Raw genomic sequence first — 20287 nt, forward strand, 5'->3', positions numbered from 1 at the left:
AAGAGGTAGGCATTATTCTAAATAAAATTAAGATTGTAAAATGTAAGTTAAAAATAAAATTGTTAATTTACCCACCTAATTTAAATACCGAATTTTTATTCTTTTTAAAACTCAAAGCGAGTATCAAAATAGTTTGGTAGTTTAAAATTTTAAATGCATAATCTTACTATAAACTACAATAATAACTGCAGTAAAATATTATTTCGAATCAACGCAAAATATGTGCCCCAGCGCGGAATTTTTGCCATCGCGATGCGGTCGTCACCTCGCATGATTTCGGCTTCTGTTGTGAGGTATCGATGGAAGCGGGGATAAGTGTCCAGGCTAGAACTATCGATCGGCTACGGTCACACCCCATACTAATCCAACCTCTTCTAAAATATGTAAACATTTTAAGAATCCTCAAATACGGTTTCATAGAATTAAATGTATTTTTCCAGATAAATCGGCAAAACCCCATACAGGCCATTTCAGACATCACTCGTATGAAGATTGGGACCACGCCCCGACCTATGAAATCGACGCTTTCGGTAAAAAACTGATATTGGAACTGGTGGCCGATAGTTCCTTTATAGTACCGAATCTACATGTAAGACACTTACTAATTATATCCTCTTAATTTATTTCTATTAATTCAACTAATGTTTCCCAGATCGTTACTCATGGCCAGAATGTGTCGCAACGGTACCCGCACGACCAAAAAATCTCCGGGTGCTTTTACAAAGGAAAAATCCAGAACGATCCCGACTCTGACGTCACGATCAGCTTGTGTCACGGAATGGTAAGTGAAACGTTGAATATTTAAAACAAAAAAAAATTTATTGCGTGATAATGAAAGTTTGGCGATATAAAAATGCAGCCTTGCACATTTCGGCGCGGGAACAATAGGTAGCGGTTGTTTTGTCTGACCCTATATCTCTTTAATAGTTTTTTAAAAACTGTTATTTCGACATTGAAGTCTGGAGGTTTCTGTATATTTTGCATAATATTAATATTCAGTTTGGTGTGGGTTTAAAAATAATCGATGTATGTGGTTGTAATTCCATAAGGCATTTGATGGGACTCCACAGGGAGTACCATCTCTCTAGATGAATAATTGGATTATTAATCTAGAAATAATCCAATATACAGATATTGGATTATTTCTAGATTCTCGTGCAATTTTAAGAAATTTGAGAGGACAGTTTTCGAGTTACAGGCAATCGCGAATTAACATCTGTTAAATATTTCATTATTTTTTTTCTTATATTCGTTAATTTATATATAAATACAAAGAAACTAGGATATAGATATTTTGTTCATATTTAAAGGGTCGTCGTCAGAGAGTGTGTGTGTGGGGTCGGAGTATTCTGAATATCAATCTGTTGCCTGGGGAGTACCTCAGGGGTCGGTATTGGGACCAATACTTTTTCTCCTATATATTAATGACCTCATCCGACTTAATATCCAGGGAAAATTCAGGCTCTTTGCTGACGACACCACCATTCTCTGGCATGGGTATGATACCGACTCTTTGAGAATAGCCATGTTGGCTGATCTTCAACTTATATATGAGTGGTTCAGGGCAAATTTACTATCATTAAATCCAGAGGAGACCAAACTAATTTGTTTTACAAATAACCGTAGTCTTGATAATATTCTTATTGCTAACTGCCCTGTCCCGCCGTATTCTAATAATAAGTTTTTGGGTCTGGTGATTGACAAGGAACTTAAGTTTGAGGACCATATACGGAGTCTCAGCAATAGGATTTCTGCGGGTTGTTTTGCTGTTAAGGTGGCCTGTCGGGAGCTTGGCATGGGGATTGGGAGAGCCGTGTACTTTTCCCTGATTGAGTCCCATCTCAGGTATGGTGTCTGCTTTTGGGGTAGTGCAAGCAACTATCTTCTACAGATGATGTTTGTTCTACAGAAACGCGCTGTGCGTTATATATGCGGGATATCACCTAGGGAATCATGCCGACCATATTTTATCAGGGAGGGCATTCTTACAATCTACTGCCTATACATATAGGAGGTGGCATGCCTTATTTTCTCCCATCAATACAGGTTTGTCCTACAGAATCCACGATATGTCACCCGCCAGCGGAATAATTTGCGGCTTCCCATTCCAACATCTGCCTTGGTAAAGAGATCAATTTTTTATGAAGGTATAAAAATCTTTAACCACCTACCAGAGGACATTAGAGATATAAGTCGAAACGTCGACATTTAGGTAAACAGGTTTCTGTTTTATTTCTGACCCCACCCAATAACCCTCCGCAATATAGTAATTATTGTTCTCTTGGAAATTGAATTGCATTTCCAGGCACTTGTAGTCATTATTTTAAGAAACATTTTGCAATGATAATTATTTATAGCCTTATATGCAGTCTGAAGAAATGATGTTAGGTTAGGTACTTAAGTGAGGTAAAATTGAATCTTCATTACTTGGTGAAAGAAGCTATCATGTAGGCAAATCTCAAAGACTTTAGAAAAGTTTGATACTATGGAAATTTGACAATAGTTTCCACCGCATATCGTGTTATCTATCTTTCTTCGACACATTCAAGTTTCAATTAGCTATTACCAAAAAAACTAAACGGCTATTTGATCAACTATTCAAGCAGTAAATGACATGGTTTATTCATCTCCTTTTAGTACATGGGTTACAGCCGAAACCTGTCTCTGTTCAACACGGCTTTCCTCGCAATTACCTTAAACAAAACCTAAACCCTATATATTAATTAAAAGTAATTTTGTCGCTCCATAAAGCAATAATATTCCCTTGAATATGAACTAAGAGTAAAAAATGTCGACGAGAAAAAAAACCGCTAACAGTTAATAGACGTGGGGTTCCGCCCACCACGATATCGCTGTCGGCACCTTTTGTGTTAAAATCAATTTAGATGGTGATCGTCGATTAATCAAAATAATCCGAATAATCGATCAGACCGATCGATAAGACGATATTGTGACGTCGGGACGACCAGTTTTGATCGTTGTCGGATCATCGGATTCGACTTGATGAAGCGAACCACGCACTCGGTTATTTTAAAGATTTCTTTTCTAATTTTCAACTAAATAAAATAAAAGTTTATTCGGGATGAGTCACTACTTATGGTTAGCTGAGTAGTTGGCGCCATGTTTATTTTTCCACTTTTTTTTCTTACGTAACGAGATTTTCGGATTTTTTTAAAATATTTATCCGCGTACGCACGCTTTCACCTTATAATCGACGATTGATTTTTTGATTGAGTTTCTTTTTGTGGAAAATAGAATGGTTTCCATGCGAAATGTTTAGGCTGCCTACTGATTTATTACGGTGTAGAGATAAATATTAAAAAGAAAATTAGTGCGAGTTTTTTTTTTTTGAAATTATAAATCACTTTTGTCAATTTAAGGTCTGTTTGCATAATTAGTCAAATAGCGATCAGAAGGGATTTTTTTAGTGAACATTCTGCTTAGAACGGTTTAGTTTCATAGGCTCGTTGTTTCAAATGAGACACCCTTTGTGAAATTCTAAATTCTAAGAATTTTATAAATACTATACAGGACGTTCAAATTGAAATAAGTTCAGGCGAAATTTTAAGCCCGAAGTAAATTTTACTCGCAACTCAACTATATCCAAGTGGATCCTTAAAAATCGAGATCAATTAGATTCGAGAAAATAGGGAAAAACTCTTAAGAGGTTTTTTCCAATTTTAATAATTTATTATGTTTAAGCAATTTGTTTCTCCAACCAACATTTAAATGGTATTCTTTATGACTTGCTCTATTTTGAAGAAAATTTTAGTACTAAAAAAAAATTTCCATATTTCCAATAGTTTTTGAGAAAATCAGGAAAAATTGTTAAGAAGTTTTTCCCAATTGAAGAGATTGAAAGAAATAAATATATAAGTATATTTATTCCTTTAATATATTATATGCTTAGAAAATTGATGTATTTTATGCATCAGGAGGCATTTTTCCATGTACGAAGAAAAAAAAATTATATTTATCAATGGCGTATATAAAAAATAATGTTTAATAAATATTATTTAGTATTATTGTTTTATATCCCTGTTTAGTTTTGACGAAATTTGTATTCTTGAATTTTTTTTTATTTGTATATCTTATTTGGGATAATTATTGTTTCATATATTTTAATGCATTTTCTATTTTATTTTAGATTTCTTTATATATGATATTCCATTATTACACTATAACATCTTATGCTACACAATGGCATATAGGTAAGGTGGGGGTCAATTTATCACATATTTAAGGTGTAGTGTTCGAGTTTAAAGACTAGATATGTAAAACCAATTTTTAAAGTTCCGAAATTTTTTCTCCTTTGTAAACAGAATCATATATGGTATAATTCTATAGTATAATAAATATACTTATGTATATTAATAAATATTAATACAAAAACAGTGCTATTAGATTGGATATTATGAACGAAAAACGGTAATCTTTAAAAAGAATTTTTTAATGGGCAAATGTTTGGGGTGGGTGGGGGGACAAGGATTGTCTTGATAAAAAACAATGTTTTTGCATAAAATATATATATTCAATATTTAATTTAAGAACACTGTTTATTTAAATTTGATATAATTTTATATACAGGGTGTTTGGCGGAGGGTTTGTCAAAATGGTGGGCATATAGATACGCTCAGATAGAAGATATTTTCTTAATAAACTTATGTTCTAAAAGTCTCGGGTTTTTTTATATCATTAATTTGGTGTTATTTTCAGGATTTTCAAAAAATTATGCCTTTTGACGTCTTTAAATTTTTTTAGCATATTTTTCACGTTTTTTTTACATTTGTATTTAGTCTGTAATGTATCCTGAATCTAAAAAAATCAATATCAAGTACAAATAATGCCGAAATAATTCGTTGTGAGCTCAAAAAGCTAATACAAGTAGCAAAAAAAGTTATGAAAGGTAAATTTAAGTTAACGCAAAAAAAAATCTAAAATCTATCAAGATGTTCAGGTAGTTTTAAAAACATCTCCAGTTAATACTCTTTTTAATGATATACGATGTGTAACACAAAGCCGACTAACTTGCCCCAATTCATGACTTTAAAGGAAAATAAAGTAAAAAAAAAAATTTTTTTCAAATTTTATGTATTTATTTCAAAATTGCAAATTTTGTTGAATCTGCGCTCCCCTGGGTCTTATGCATGCCCTACATCGCCGTCGCATTTCTACTGTCGTAAGGCGAAGTCGCATCTCTTCTCTGACGGTTAGAAAAGCGGCATTGATTCTTTGAATTAAGTGGTCTAGATTGTCAATTTCCACCTCGTACACGAGTTCTTTCGCACGTCCCCATACGTAAAAATCGAGAGTGGTTAAATCAGCGGACCGTAGAGGCCATGCGATGGGACCTGCTCTTCCGATCCACGAATTGGGAAAAGTATTGACCAGAAATTCTCTAACAGGTGCAGGACACCCGTCATTCTGGAAGACAATTGGCCCGTCTTCATTAAATCTGGGTATATCAGCCAATAAGAGATAATAATTTTGTAAAAAATGTAAGTAATTGTCCCCATTGCGGTTTCTTGGCAAGTAGTGTGGACCGATGAGGTGTCTCCCAATCACATCTGCCCAAACATTAACACTGAATTTTATTTGGAAAGACTTGGCTCTGGTCAAATGCGGATTTACGTTTTTGTTTTCCCAATAATGTAAATTATGTTGGTTAAATATCCCCGCACGTGTAAATGTTGATTCATCTGTCCATAAGATGCTTTATAAAAAGTGTCCATTATCAACGTCTGCGTGAAGCAAAAAGCGGCAAAATTGTACCCGTCGCTCATAGTCGGCTTGTAGAAGACCTAGAATAGAGTATCACGATGCCAGTAAAAATTGCGGAATTAAGTTGTTGATGTAGTATGAAATTACCTTGCACTGGGGTGTAATGGCAAGGATGCCTTCCTTCTGCCTTGACAACTGACTATGCTTTGCATGGTCAGGTGGGATCCTCATCGAATGCGCGAATTACGTTTTCATCTACAGCAACATCATACTGCCGATTGATCCACGGTTCTTGAAAATTTAGATTGCCTGTTTCCCTTAATCGACGAAAAGTATTAGCAAAAGTGTTGTGGTGGGGCACACGCCTATTGGGGTATTGGGCTCCTCATAAATTCTTTGTGCTTCTCGCGTATTACCATTGGCTCTTCCATAAGCAAAGACAATATCGGCGTATTCTTCGGTAGTGTATGCAGCCATTGTGGCGATAATGATACGAAAATAAGGAAAACAATATAAAAACTCAATTAACAGCAACAATAACAACAGTATTAACAATAACAATAACAATTACAGAAACGATAGAATACTAAATTAACGACTTGGGTACGTAAGAAAGCTAAAAAGTTACACCACGACAAATGGCAATGTCAAATGACAACAATATGTAGCACATATTGTTGTTATCACAACAACAATCCCATAGCATGTTCCACGATCTCGTCATTTGACCATTCAAAGAATCGATGCCGCTTTTCAAACTATCAGAAAAGAGATGCGGCTTCGTCTTACGACAGTGGAAATGCGACGGCGACGTAGGGCATGTATTAGAGCCAGGGGAGCGCAGTTTTAATAAAATTTGTAATTTTGAAATAAATACATAAAATTAAAAAAATATTTTTTTTTCTTTATTTTCCTTTAAAGTCATGAATTGTGGCAAGTTAGTCGGCTTTGTGTTACACATCGTACACTGGTAAAACGCACATTGTAAATTTACATAACATTACGTTGGCAATTTTGTTACCACAATATATTTTGTAAAATTACATTCCATATGTAAATATTAAATGGGTACACAATAAAAAATGTAATTTTTTCATGCGATTATACACTAACCATTATGCAGAAATTTACAGAGTAGATTATGTACGTTTCTAAAGTAAACTTACGATATAAATTACGTAATAAATTTATGTAAATTTACGTAGTTTTCCAGGTAAAATTAAATAGTAAATGTATTTTTTTGGAAATTTTTCGTTAAGTAATATTAAATTACATACGAATTATAATAATATGACAATATAAATAAAATACTGTAAAATATTTAACAAAATAAGTGTATTTCTAAAAGGCATATTCACATAACATTAGACATATCAAAAAGTTTTCAAAGGTCACTTTTTAACTATGTATACTTCAAAAACTGTTATAATATAAAATTTAAATAATAGATACGAGGTGGTCTTTTCTTAATGCGGAGTTCTGTTTGGAGATATGTATATACAAATGAAACAAATAACTTATGTAAGAATATAAAAAAGCACATTTTAAAATTATTGTCATACATATGAGGATTTTCAAAAAGTATTGAAAATGAAAATATATTTTTTCTAATATATCACCGACTTGAAATATATATAGAGTACTAAAAATTAGATGACTTGTAAATTATATATTTTTATTTGCACAGTTTTCTCGAAACAATTCTCTGATCTAAGAAACGATCTGGTAAATATCCTGATGGCTTAACTTATTAACATATAATAAGAAACAACATGTATATATATTCTTAATCATAAGAAATAGGAACTAATAATGCAAATCCTAAAAATGCTAAATTTTCTGACCTAATACTAAATATTTATTCTATAATGAAGAAAAATAATACATCATACGAAGATGTTACTATTTAGTTATAGAAAAATTTTTAAATTTGTTCATAAAATTAAAAACTTTCCTCTTTGTGGGGTTAATTTTTTTAGATTTTGATTCGGAATCTGGATGAATTTTTAAAAACATTCTTTCAATTCCAACAACGTTGTTATTTCTTTTGGATACTGCAAATTATAAATAAAGTAAATAGCCATGCACACTTTAAAAAAGAATCTTCAAAGGTCTCATATGTGTCGAGATTCAGCGATTCCTTTTCGCAGTATACAAAATACGTGGATGGAAGCTCTGCATTTGAATCTAAAAAAGATTTATGCACATTAAAACAAAACAAAACAATAAAAAATGCTTACCATTAATTTCAATAATGCAGGGTAACTTGTCTAAATCAGAAAAACCTTCTATCATTGTGTTAAGGGTTTTGTTACATAAAAAATATTTGGATTGCAATCTAAGACAGATATACGATAATATTTTTAATCCTAATTCCTTCAGTTCATCCTTGTTAGACAATTATTAGAATTTTCAATTAAATTATTTTTTTTGTAGTAACTATATTTTCTTGTTCCAATTCAATGTTTAGCTCATTTAAAGATAAAGCAGTGTTCTCAATAACTTTACCAGAATGAAGCTGATAATGTTTTCTACATGCATGGGATCTCATGCTATTAATGTTTTTAAATTCAAAATCATAATTACAAATATGTCTTAAAGGACAATAAATTGTTAATCCATTTTTTATATGTTTATATCCATGCATGAAAATTTCTTTTATATTTGTAGTGAAATAGTTGCAAGATTTTAAAGGACAACATATAACTTCTTGCATTTTATTAACTATTTGATTTTGATTTAAAGGATGTTGTCTGTAAATATGCTCCTTAAAGCCAATATATGTTTTAAATATCATATTGCATCCATGATGCACACAATAAAATACAACACCAGTCCAGTTACGGTGTAAGTACTGGTACAGTTCGTACTTTCTGTGCAACACTTAAATGCACAAATTTTGCATTGCATCATTATAAGAAAGAATATTTTACTTACTGCAGGTTTACCTGTCACACTCGTTACTACGCTTCAATGTATATTATGGCACCATACGACACACTAAACTAAAGAAAAATGGGAGAATAAATAATGCCAGTTGATGGATGAAAGACTGAACGAGAAATAAAGTAAAACAATATGGCGAAGTTGGCAAGTTTATCATGGGGCGCTAGTAGTTTTGTTGTTAGTGATTTCACACCATCTGTACTGTAATTTTACATATAAAATTATGTAAAATGTAATTACATAATATACCATGTAAAAATATAAGTACATAATATATGTTGTGATTTTCATTGCAGTATTTGTTGTGTAAATTATTTTTTCACATTGTTTATCTAGGAAAACTTCACTTTACATTGTAGATTTTATGTGTAAATAAAAAAATACAGAATATCACCTGTAAATTCTAATGACGTTGAAATTTTACCCAATACAATGTAACGTAACTCAAAACGAATTATTTCGGTATTATTTGTACTTGATATTGATTTTTTTAGATTCAGGATACATTACAGACTAAATACAAATGTTAAAAAAATTTGAAAAATATGCTGAAAAAATTTAAAGATGTCAAAAGGCATAATTTTTTTGAAAATCCTGAAAATAACACAAAATCAATGATATAAAAAAACCCGAGACTTTTAGAACACAAGTTTATTAAGAAAATATCTTCTATCTGAGCCTATCTACATATATGCCCACCAAGTTTGGCTAACCCTCCGCCAAACACCCTGTATAAATATTTAGTATAAAAATTTCATCAAATATTTGAGATGTAATAATCGAGTTTAAAAACTAGATATGTAAATCCCTTGTCAATTTTGTTAAATGCCGAAATTTTCTGCCTTTTGTAAACAGAATCGTAAATCATATACGTATATTCTACAGTTTAATAAATATACCTTGACCATATACTGTTGATAAATATACCAAAACCAAAAATGTACTAAAATCGTTGAATAAATATTTATTTAACGATAATAATTTATGATGTATTGGTTGGGATTAACTAGAAAAAAAAATGTAAGAAAAAGTGACTTTTATTGTCTGAAAGTATCACAAATTACATAAATTGCATATAAATGAAATCAAAAAATGAGCGTAACTCCCCCAAAATTTAATTTAAAATCTGGAAATTAAATTAAAGGTTGCTCAAAAACAATGAGTAGAATAATTTTTTATCTTAATTGCCTAACATTAGAAAAAAAGTTCAATTTTCTATAAAATTTTTCATAAAATAATAAGTTTTACTCCCAAAAATCTTACTATGGCTTGCTTACAAAATTCACGAAAATTGACTTTTGAAAAATGAATTGCACACAAGTACCTCAACTGCCTGGAAGAAAACTAAAATTTCACTTGAAATTAATTTGAACAAATTTTCAGAAAATTAAAATAATAATTGCTTAAATACAGGAAGTTAAATATTTTTTGCACTCACTAAACAACCTAAATAAAACCTGAAAAACTTAAAAAAAAAAGAGTTTTTTAACCATCATTTTTTCTAAAAATTTAGTTTTTCTACAACTTACCTATTATTTATGGAGTTTTTCTTTCGTAGTTAGGTAAACTATGCCAGAAAAACTGAATTATTCAGACGTTACCGACAGTCATTTAAAAATGAAATTATTATTAATATTATATTTATTTATTTACTTAAAAAACTACTTTATAGCTAATATCTCAATTACACACACTTAAGTTAACAATAACCAAACAATGTCTGTTAATAAAAGTAGATACATTCTTCACAACCTATCTACATTACCTGATAAAGGATTATAATTAACATATATTACATGATATAGGTGAAACCTTCAAAGCATTCATATGGGGAGTTTATTTAACTGTTTTACCATAAAATTTAATTTTTGATGTAAACAGGGGCAGCTCAACGTATTCTTAATTGCATTATGTAAAAATATTAATTAATAGAATAGAATATTAATTAAAAGGACATTTTCTCTATGCTTCTTAAGTGATGTGAATTTAAACCTTTCCAAGAGTTCGCCATGTGGACGACCCTGAGGAGGATATACTCCATACTGTTAAAACTTACTTATTTTATTTTTTTTGTATCTTTTATATCTAGTATGATAAAATAACATTCTTACTACGTGTTTAGGAAAATATGCCAAAAAAAAAATTGTGATTCCAAACCAAATATAAAGCTTCTCCGTATCTCTTTTGAAAATAAATATATTTAAAAAAAAAAAGTTGTTGCAAATACTAAAGGAGTTGTGATTTGATATTTTTGAATGACTTTTTATGTTGGAGTTTGTAACACTAGATGCCATAGGTATATTTATGTTGGTAGACTTAAATATATCTAAAGCATCATTCAAGCAATGCTTAAGAAGATGGTGGAGTTAATTGTCAGGGAGAAAAATTTGATGAAATTCAAATAGTTTTTAAAGTTATTATGCAAATATGAAAAACCTTTTTGACTAATAAAACATGCAAGTAAAATCATTCTTGCTATGAATGTTAGTCTAGATGATATCGACTAATCCAGAAATGAAAGGTTCAATGGTCATATGTATGTTTTGGCGTGTACGCACCCCGAGGGCACCCCATAAATTGCAACTCGACTCTTCCTATATAAGTTATCTGTTCTTCGAGACGATGGTCCGAAAATCCTGCTCCGCCCGCGGGCACGAACAAATTTAGTCGGTAAAATATTGTTTTCATGCCCGGTAGATATGAATCAACAAGGAAGGGCCTTAGCTCCTTTGGCCCTCCAAGCCCCTCCCTGATGCCGGCACGAATCAATGAAACATTTCTGGTGATGGTTAACGGTCGGTTTATACAAGGTGTTGCAAAATTCGGTGCTAATATTTTAAAGCGTCTTACTTTTTCTTTCTTATAAACATGTATTCTAAAATGCCTGCCCTCAAAGTTAGAGCCCGTACAAATTGTTTGAAGAAAATCCATCATTTGGAACCTTAGAGAATTGAATGCCTATAGAATAAGCCTAGCTGCAAACCATAGGCGGGGTTGTTTTTCATTCAGTATATAATTTTTTTAATCCGCTACATATTTTTTTAATATGTTGTATTTTGTAACATGTAAAAAATGAACTGTTTCAAAGTTTCATTTATTTGCGGACTAATATTATATACTTGAGAGTAATCAACAAATTTTTTCAAAATAAAAAAACAGATTCCTGACACAAAAGTTATTGAAAAAAAAAGCAACTTGGCAACGTAGAATATCTTTATGTTTACAATGCACGTATTCAATGTTGCCACTAGCTGTTGTTTTTCTTATTATTCTTTATATCTGTGAAGCTAGCGCCCGATCGATATTCAGCAACCAGAGATCTAGAACGTAGCATATGTCGTTTGCCAGCAACTTATTTACAGTCCGCGCCCGCTGTTAATTAGTCCATATAATGCCCGTATCTCCTGAAATGCGCGAGGAATTTTAATATTTTTTTTGCAGATATTAACAATCAATAACTAAATCGATTTATAGTGGTTATAAACCTCTACAAACTAAAGTTTTTTTGTGAAAATTACTTAAAAAATCGAAAGTTAAAGAAATGAAAAAGGCTCCCAAAGGATTTGAAATAATCTTTTTTCTACAATAAGTATCTAAACGCATTTGAGATGGTTGCAAACCTCGACAAACAAAAGTTTTTTGGTAAAAAATTATTGAATTAATATTGTACACTAACGGCTATAAGGAAAAGTTTTATCCATATCATTTGGCAGTTATAGCCGTTTATAACATAACAACGCAATAATTTTTAATAAAAAAACTTTCGTTTGTAGAGGTTTGCAACCATCTCAAATGCGCTTAGATATTTATTATAGAAAAAAGATTAAATCAAATCCTTTGGTAACCTTTTTCATTTCTTTAACATTTGCCTTTTTAAGTAACTTCCACAAAAAAACTTTAGTTTGTAGAGATTTATACCCACTAAATGACCACTGCCTAGTGGCCGTCATTTTTATAGTCACTGTGTCCTTTTAATGTTGGTCACTCTGATCACAGTAATGCCAACAAAAAATATATTAAATGAAGTTGACGTTTGACGTGTGATCTGTCACGAACTAGATTTATTTTTTCATTGACATTGTTTTTAAAGCATTATTCTAAATTAAAACTAGGTGAGGACTACTTTCCTTCATAAGAAAAATCTCAGATCTAACGCAACTATCTTAAATTCTTAACTAAATATAAATTTCTATTAGCAAACATAACCTTCCAAAAAGTTGAATTGTTTTGTTTTTTCCCTACATTTGGTACAACTGAAATTTGTCAGAGTGACATTAACACGAGGCGTTATATTCCGAGATGTATTCCAACGGACTGTCAACGAAAATTGGGATCAGGACATGCGCTAAATGTTCGTGCGTAAATTCAAAATAATAATTTTGTAATTTACGAATTTCAAATCAAGCTCGTACATACTATGTACTAAAAAATTCAAATAAAAGTATATAAATTCGTAGTTTGTACTTTAATTTTTATTTGTCCAATATCTATAATATCATATTATTTGTATAACACATAGAACATAGTAATTGCACCAGTAATCGCTGAAAAATAAATAACAAAAACAGTCATAACTTGCCTATTCTTCAAAAATATCAAAATTCAAAAATATATAACTAGTTACCACTAACCAAAACATAACAAAAAATATAGGTTGTTTACATGTAGCTGTGATCAAAAGTAGAGTTAGTTAAAATAAATGGTAATTTTTTGCCTTTTAAAAAGGCAGAAATGTCATCTATTTCTTCTTTATTTGGGTTTTTGATAGCTTCTTTTGCCTTTTTTTATTTTTTATTGTAGAATCGTTTTTGTGGAACAACATTTTGAGAAGCAGATAACTCTTTTATATCCCTAAAAGTTTCTATAGTACTTTGTTTTGAAGTGGGCAATTGAAGTAAATTTTTAGCAGTCTGTATGTTACTGATAACTTGTTGAAAAATATTATCATGGTCAGAATCAAAATGATAACTGTGATCTAATGTTTGTAAATGCGATATTTCTTTTAAAACTCTATCTTTTTGATCACATCTATCAATTGTTTCACCATTAGTTGCTTTAAGAGAGCTTAAGCACTGGTCTCCTCTCCACCGCATTTATCACATCTACACCCTCATCCAGTAATGAATAGGAATGTATAGTAATGCACAGTATTGATAAAATAATTTGGACATGTACAACTATATTGGTGAACATATATATCACAAAATTAACAAATTATACTGCAACATTTTTTTAATAAGGGTATTTGTTTTACAATATATTCATTGAGGTTGTTACTCACAGCCCAAATACCAGGAGTCTGTACAACTACATCAAAACTAGAAGAAACTGCCATTCTATGGGATTTAAAAATTTCATGGCTCTTGCAAGTGCTTTTCCCTTTTGTATGTTTTATTAGCCGATCTACAGTTTTATCTTTTAAATATTTAAGAGTTGCATGCAACCCTTTATCCAACCTTTTGACACATTTACCGTTTAGATAAAAATATTTAATAACTTTATGCAAGCTCTCTAGTCGCATATTAGTATTAATTCCACATTCTTGACGAAAATAATACGCCCATTTTTGATAGTTATTAGAGTAATTCTTTTCAAAATATTCTCCAAAAATTTTAGTATGAGCATTTTCACGCATATTATTAATGACAACCCGTAAATGTTCACAAAATGTATTTATACTATCAAAATCGGTAGTTTTTTGTAAATATTTTAAAGTTTTATAAACCCAAACCTCATCTTCTTTATTTGAAATTTTACTTAAATTTGTACGCCAGGCACGGTCCACATACCATGAACAATATAGTTGAAACCTAGATAAACTTGAACCCAGCCATTATAAAATGTCTCTGTTATATCTGACATAAATGTATTTGATTTAATTGTACCAACTTTTTGTTAAATTTTGCTAAAGAATATGTTATTAATAAAGGTGTCTTTTTTATTACTAAACATAAAGGCAATAAGAATTCCCTCATTAAACTCATCCACTATCATAAGGGTTGTTAATTCAAAATCGTAGTTGTTAAGACCATGCGTGCTATCTATTGCTATAATATTTTCACCAAATTGCTTAAGAAGTGATGCTTGCAAATCATTAATAATTATTAAGCAAAAGTCTGAATCTACAAAATCCTTTAAAGCCTTCTCCTGGGGTTTATAAAATAACACAGGATTATTTTCTAAAGACCTACACTCCTTCACCCAGATTTCTATACTAATAGCGTCATTCTTATGCTTTACCCCTTCCTTATTGTGAATGTTATACCTTCTTTTAATATTGTCAATGTCTTGCCTTGTTAGTAGATCAACCCTCTTTGTTTCACCACCTATTTTATTTCTTGTATCATCTAGGATCCTGAAAATTTAATTTTTTGAGTAACACTTATGGTTAATTTAAAGTTTAATAATATTGGAGGCCGCAATAACATGAAATATAAACTGATTTCTCATGCTATACCAGACCAATGTTCAAGACAAATTATTTTTAGTTTTAGTTTTAAATATAACAAATTCCGAGACAAATTCTTGTATAAAATAAATACAGATGTTTTCTGTATTTATTTTTTTAATTACCTTACCGTTAAGACTCCTTCTACTAATTTTACTGCAATTTGCTTTTTATCCAAACTACTTATTTTTAAATGTTCAATGGCTGTAGAATGACCATAATGTGTTATAATTCGGTGAACCTGAAATTTTCCATTGCTTATTTTTAATGTTATTTTACTAATGCAATTATATTCCAACTTTGACAACCCTTGTGATTTAATATTTCGTTTTCTCTTTGTTACATCATTTATACTTTTTGATGTTCCTAAAATAAACAATATCACATTAAACCAGGAACTTAGGGAACTAAAATATATTACGACTTCTATTGCACAAAAAATATTGTAATTCACAAGAAGGAGTTTTTTCCTTTCCAGCAAGAACAACATAATTACCCAGCTCTCTTTGATTCACAGCTTCCATGATTAAAATTCTGAAACATACATAATTATAATACTACAATAGCTTGAATTGCTGGTAAATAAAACCTTTTTGACAAAAACTACTTATTATTTTAATTCTTTATCTTTTTAGTTACATGTTTGTATTGACATTGAAGAAATATCTTATTACTTAAAAGAAACCTTTGATTTATTATAGTTCATACGTTCTAATGACTCAAACTCCAATTTTTCTTCTTCGATTTTCTGATCGTGTTCCTTTTGTAAATGATTGCACAATTGCACATTCCTTGGGTAAGAACACTTACACATTAAACATTTAAATTTAAAAACATTTTCATCGTAAGAATGTTCTTGTATTTGCTTGCCATGGTTTTGGCGACAATGTTTATTTAAGTTAAACTTTGTGCTATATGACTTATCACAAAGTTTGCATACTACCGGCATTTTTAACACGACAAATACAAAAAAGTTCAACAGGAAACGAATTAACCTCATTTATAACCTTTATAAGACACCATTGACACTTTTGACGGAATACATTTCGGAATTTAACGCCTCGTGACATTAACATCGAAAGGACAGAATCACGCAAAATGGCAATAGTAGACTTTTCATTAAATTGGCAGTCCAGGTATATTTAATTTATTAAGTTCGTGATTACAGGTGTGTAGTGAAAAATTAAATTTTTTTATTAAGACTTCTTAGTATGACAATTGGCATGACTGAAAAGTGACAAGTGACAACTCACTTTAGTCAGTGACAAGAATGGCAAGTGATATTTATTTATTTATTTTTATTTATTTATTTATTCATCAACGTATATAACATTTCAAGTACTTATTAATAATTAACAGTAGTCTTAAGTAAAAACTATAATACTAATAAACAAACTTGTGCTAAACCTAATCCAAAGAGTGGGAGTAGGGCACTATCCCAAGATAGTTGCCCTAGCTGACGACTTAAATTTATTTAAAGATGTACTGAAAAAATCAAGATCTTTTGCAAATCTATTCATTGTAGAAGCTATTCTATTTATAGGACTGTTTAGTAGATAGGATGTTCTGCAAAAGGGAATGTGGAGAAGCGCCTGACCTCGTGTTGTGTAAGAAGATACATGCAAAGAGAAAAGGCACAGACATTCCGGACTTCTAACAATAGCATTCAGAACCTTAAACGCAAAGCAAACATCAAAGAACTGCCTTCTACTTGATAAGGAGTTTATGCTCAGGTAGGACATGGTCTCTGAACAGGTAAGATCCAGGCCTGACTTCATAAGAGTATATCTGGCAAACCTGATAAACTTGTGCTGGATATTTTCAAGCCTCTCAATGTGAATCAGAAAATGAGGTGACCAAACAATATTGGAGAATTCGAGAAGAGATCTCACCAGGCAAATATATAGTGTCTTCAATGCTGACACATTAGTAAAGTCTTTGCAAGATCTTTTGATAAAACCAAGCAGTTTATTAGCTCTATTTACAGTATTTTCGAAGTGGTGGGAGAAAGTAAGACTCGGGTCCAGAAAGACACCCAAATCCTTGACTGAGTCAAGCTCCTTCAAGGGGATACCATCAATAACATATTAACAAGGAGGGGAGACCCTTAAACGAATAAACCTCATAAACCCACATTTCTTAACATTCAATGACATTTCATTCGACTTGCACCAGGAAAACACTCTGTCTATATATCTCTGAAGCACCATCTGATCCTGAGAGGAGGAAATCCGCCGAAAAATTTTCAAATCATCAGCGAAGAGCAAAAACTCAGACTCCAGTAGGGAGCCGAGGTGATTGATAAAGAGACTGAATAACAATGGTCCCAAATGGGAGCCCTGAGGGACCCCTGAAGTTGTCAAAAATGGGTTGGACAAAAAACCACCAATTTTAACACGCTGCTCTCTATCCATCAGATAAGACTTGATCCAAAATAAAAGAGAACCGCTGATGCCGAGATCTGAAATATGAGAGATAAGAATATTATGGTTGACCCTATCGAAGGCTTTACTAAAGTCCGTGTATATCGCATGTGTTTCATTACCGTCGGCAAAAGATTTGAAGATATAGTTGCTAAAAACAAACAAGTTTGTATCCACAGAACGACCTCTGGTGAATCCATGCTGTTGATCTCCAATTATTTCCTGAAATGTGCCAGATAGAACCACCTCTACACAGTGCTCGCACAGCTTAGGAATTGCAGAGAGGATACTAATGGGACGATAGTTAGTTATGTCACTCTTATTCCCAGATTTATAAATAGGACATACATGAGATAGCTTCCAGTTCTCTGGAAAAGTTCCAGAAGTTAGGGACAAATTGAAAATATGAAAAAGTGGAAGGAAAAGGGAATGGCTGCATTCTTTCAAAAGCCTGTTTGGAATTCCATCGGGACCCGCTCCCTTTCTGCTGTCCAGTTTAGCTAATGCTGTTTACTGAAAGTATAGATAGGAGACGTAGAAGTCAGTTGATATTAATCATTAGTGGTAAGTTTTTTTATAATATTGATAATAATAAATTCTAAATGACTGCTTAAAACGTCTAGGATAATGCTAAATGTTTCTGGCATACTCTGAAGCTTTTTTACTGTAATGTGTATGTTTTCGAAATTGTTTTTTTTTTTCGTTATGTAAATTAACCCGAACAAATCGCCTCGTAGTAATGTAGGCAGGCAATTAACAGTTGGAAACGGATCGAAACAAGATATAAACCCGACTAAAGAGACAGATACAAAACGCATGCAACCACCCGAAAATAATTCCGCATTCTTACATGCGACTTGGAACCAGTCTCGTCATTTTTTTCGCTTTTTTTCACTCGATCGAGCCAAGAATTTTATTTTACGGCGGTTATCCCATTAATTTTCTCTATTTTATATAAAATTCCGCGGGAATGTGACTTGAATGTGCTTTTATTTTAATGGTAATTTAAGGCGGATTTTCAATGCACTTGTTATTTTTCCTGGGCTAATTTTTATACGTTATTTTATTGGAGTTTTCGAGGTGGTTGCAGTGACTACGTAACCCATCAGTTATTATTAATAGATTATATATAGTTTTGATGCCATTTTATGTGTCTCTCGACTCACTTTCTCTAATTGGTTCAGATTGTATCTTGGACCATTTCAAGTCATTTTCAAATTTTTTCAGGCACTTAAGCTCGGAACGTTTTTTGTATTTCTTTCATTTGAATAAAATGATTTCTCATTTATTTCTCACACACTTTAAGTCATTTTATTTTGGTTCCTTTAGAGGTTTTAAAGAAATTTTCTACTTTTTTCAGACTGAAATGAGATTAATTAGTCGTTTTTTTGGAGGAATTAAGCTCATTTTTTGATTTCGTTTATATGCAATTTAGGTAATTTGTGATATTGTTCAGGCAATAGAAGTCACTTTTTCCTACATTTTTATTTTTTTCTAGTTAATCCCAAGCAACCCATCATATATTATTATCGTTTAATATTTATTCAACGTTTTTTAAGTAAATTTTTGATTTTGGTACATTTAACCAACCTTATATGGTCAAAGTATATTTATTAAAGTGTAGAAATACTGTTTTTGTATTAAATATTTATTAAAATGCATATATAAAATTATATCAAATTTAAATAAACAAACTGTGTTATCCCTTACAGTACCGAGATAAAAAAAATTGAGTTTGGGTAAAGGTACGGAAAATTATTTTAAAAAATATTCGAAAGGGTTAAGGGAGGGATTTAGGGAGTACACAATTGTGTGTATAGGGAGCCAACATTAGAAAAGCACAATTGTGAAACAAAATTTATTACTTTGTATGGAATAAAATATTGGTTAAACAAAGAAAAATATTACATGTTAGGCAACGCATTCTGGACCGACTTTTGCACCCTTCTAACCTACATTTAACTGGGTTCTTCATTTCTTCATTCTTTGGCCAGTGTTCCAAACGATCAAAGCGTTTGTCTGCACAGGGCAAACTGGAAGGAATTCTTCTCTTTTTTATTTCATTTCCTTCAACGCTAGTCTCTTTCTCTATATTTTCTTGGCATTCTGTTTCCTCCAATACATGCTTTTTAATACCGGCAATCAGATATTCCCCAAGATTAAGTCTAAATTCCAAAAGATCTATAATATCTTTGATTCGAAGGTTTTGACTATAGCAATCCTTTCGATACTCCATCCAGCAGCTGTTTATTACGAGGGTTGTCTTTTAAGTTTTGCATATGCAGATGGAATAAAACAAAAAAATAACTTTTAACGTTAACTGCTTCCTCTGGCGTCTGAAACCTCTGACCACGCAGTTCATTCTTGATTTTTGGAAAAGTATAGAAATCGTTGGGACTTAGATCGGGACTGTACGGAGGATGATCCAATAATTCGACGTTTTGATAAGTTAAAAATTCAATAGTTTTCCGGGCTGTGTGCGAACTTGCATTGTCTTGGTGGAGGATGATTCGTCGTTGTGGGTTCGCTTTTCGAAGCTCAGCGATGACTTTCGGCAAACAAATGGTAATGTACCAATCGGCAGTAACAGTTCGTTGATTCTCCAGAGGAATTGTTGCAACATGACCTGCTTTTGAGACAAATGTTGCAACCATCTTTTTGGATACACTTCGAGAACGAATGACTTTTGTTGTCTTTTCTTCATCTTGAAATACCCATACAGACGACTGACGTTTATTTTCAGGTTCAT

At 31.6% G+C, this 20287-nt stretch overlaps 1 protein-coding gene across 4 annotated transcripts in view; it reads left to right on the top strand.

The window, feature by feature from the left end:
• Positions 1-20287, top strand: part of LOC126750302 (A disintegrin and metalloproteinase with thrombospondin motifs 9-like) — a 354367-nt gene that overhangs the window by 231020 nt on the left and 103060 nt on the right. For all 4 annotated transcript variants that reach the window (XM_050459873.1, XM_050459877.1, XM_050459874.1 and 1 more), the window contains exons 5-6: positions 441-589; positions 653-781. In XM_050459873.1, the coding sequence (XP_050315830.1) occupies positions 441-589; positions 653-781 (278 nt within the window). The remainder of the gene's footprint in view (positions 1-440; positions 590-652; positions 782-20287) is intronic.

The sequence above is a fragment of the Anthonomus grandis genome, chromosome 2 (assembly GCF_022605725.1).
Source record: "Anthonomus grandis grandis chromosome 2, icAntGran1.3, whole genome shotgun sequence".
NCBI classification, from domain to species: domain Eukaryota; kingdom Metazoa; phylum Arthropoda; class Insecta; order Coleoptera; family Curculionidae; genus Anthonomus; species Anthonomus grandis.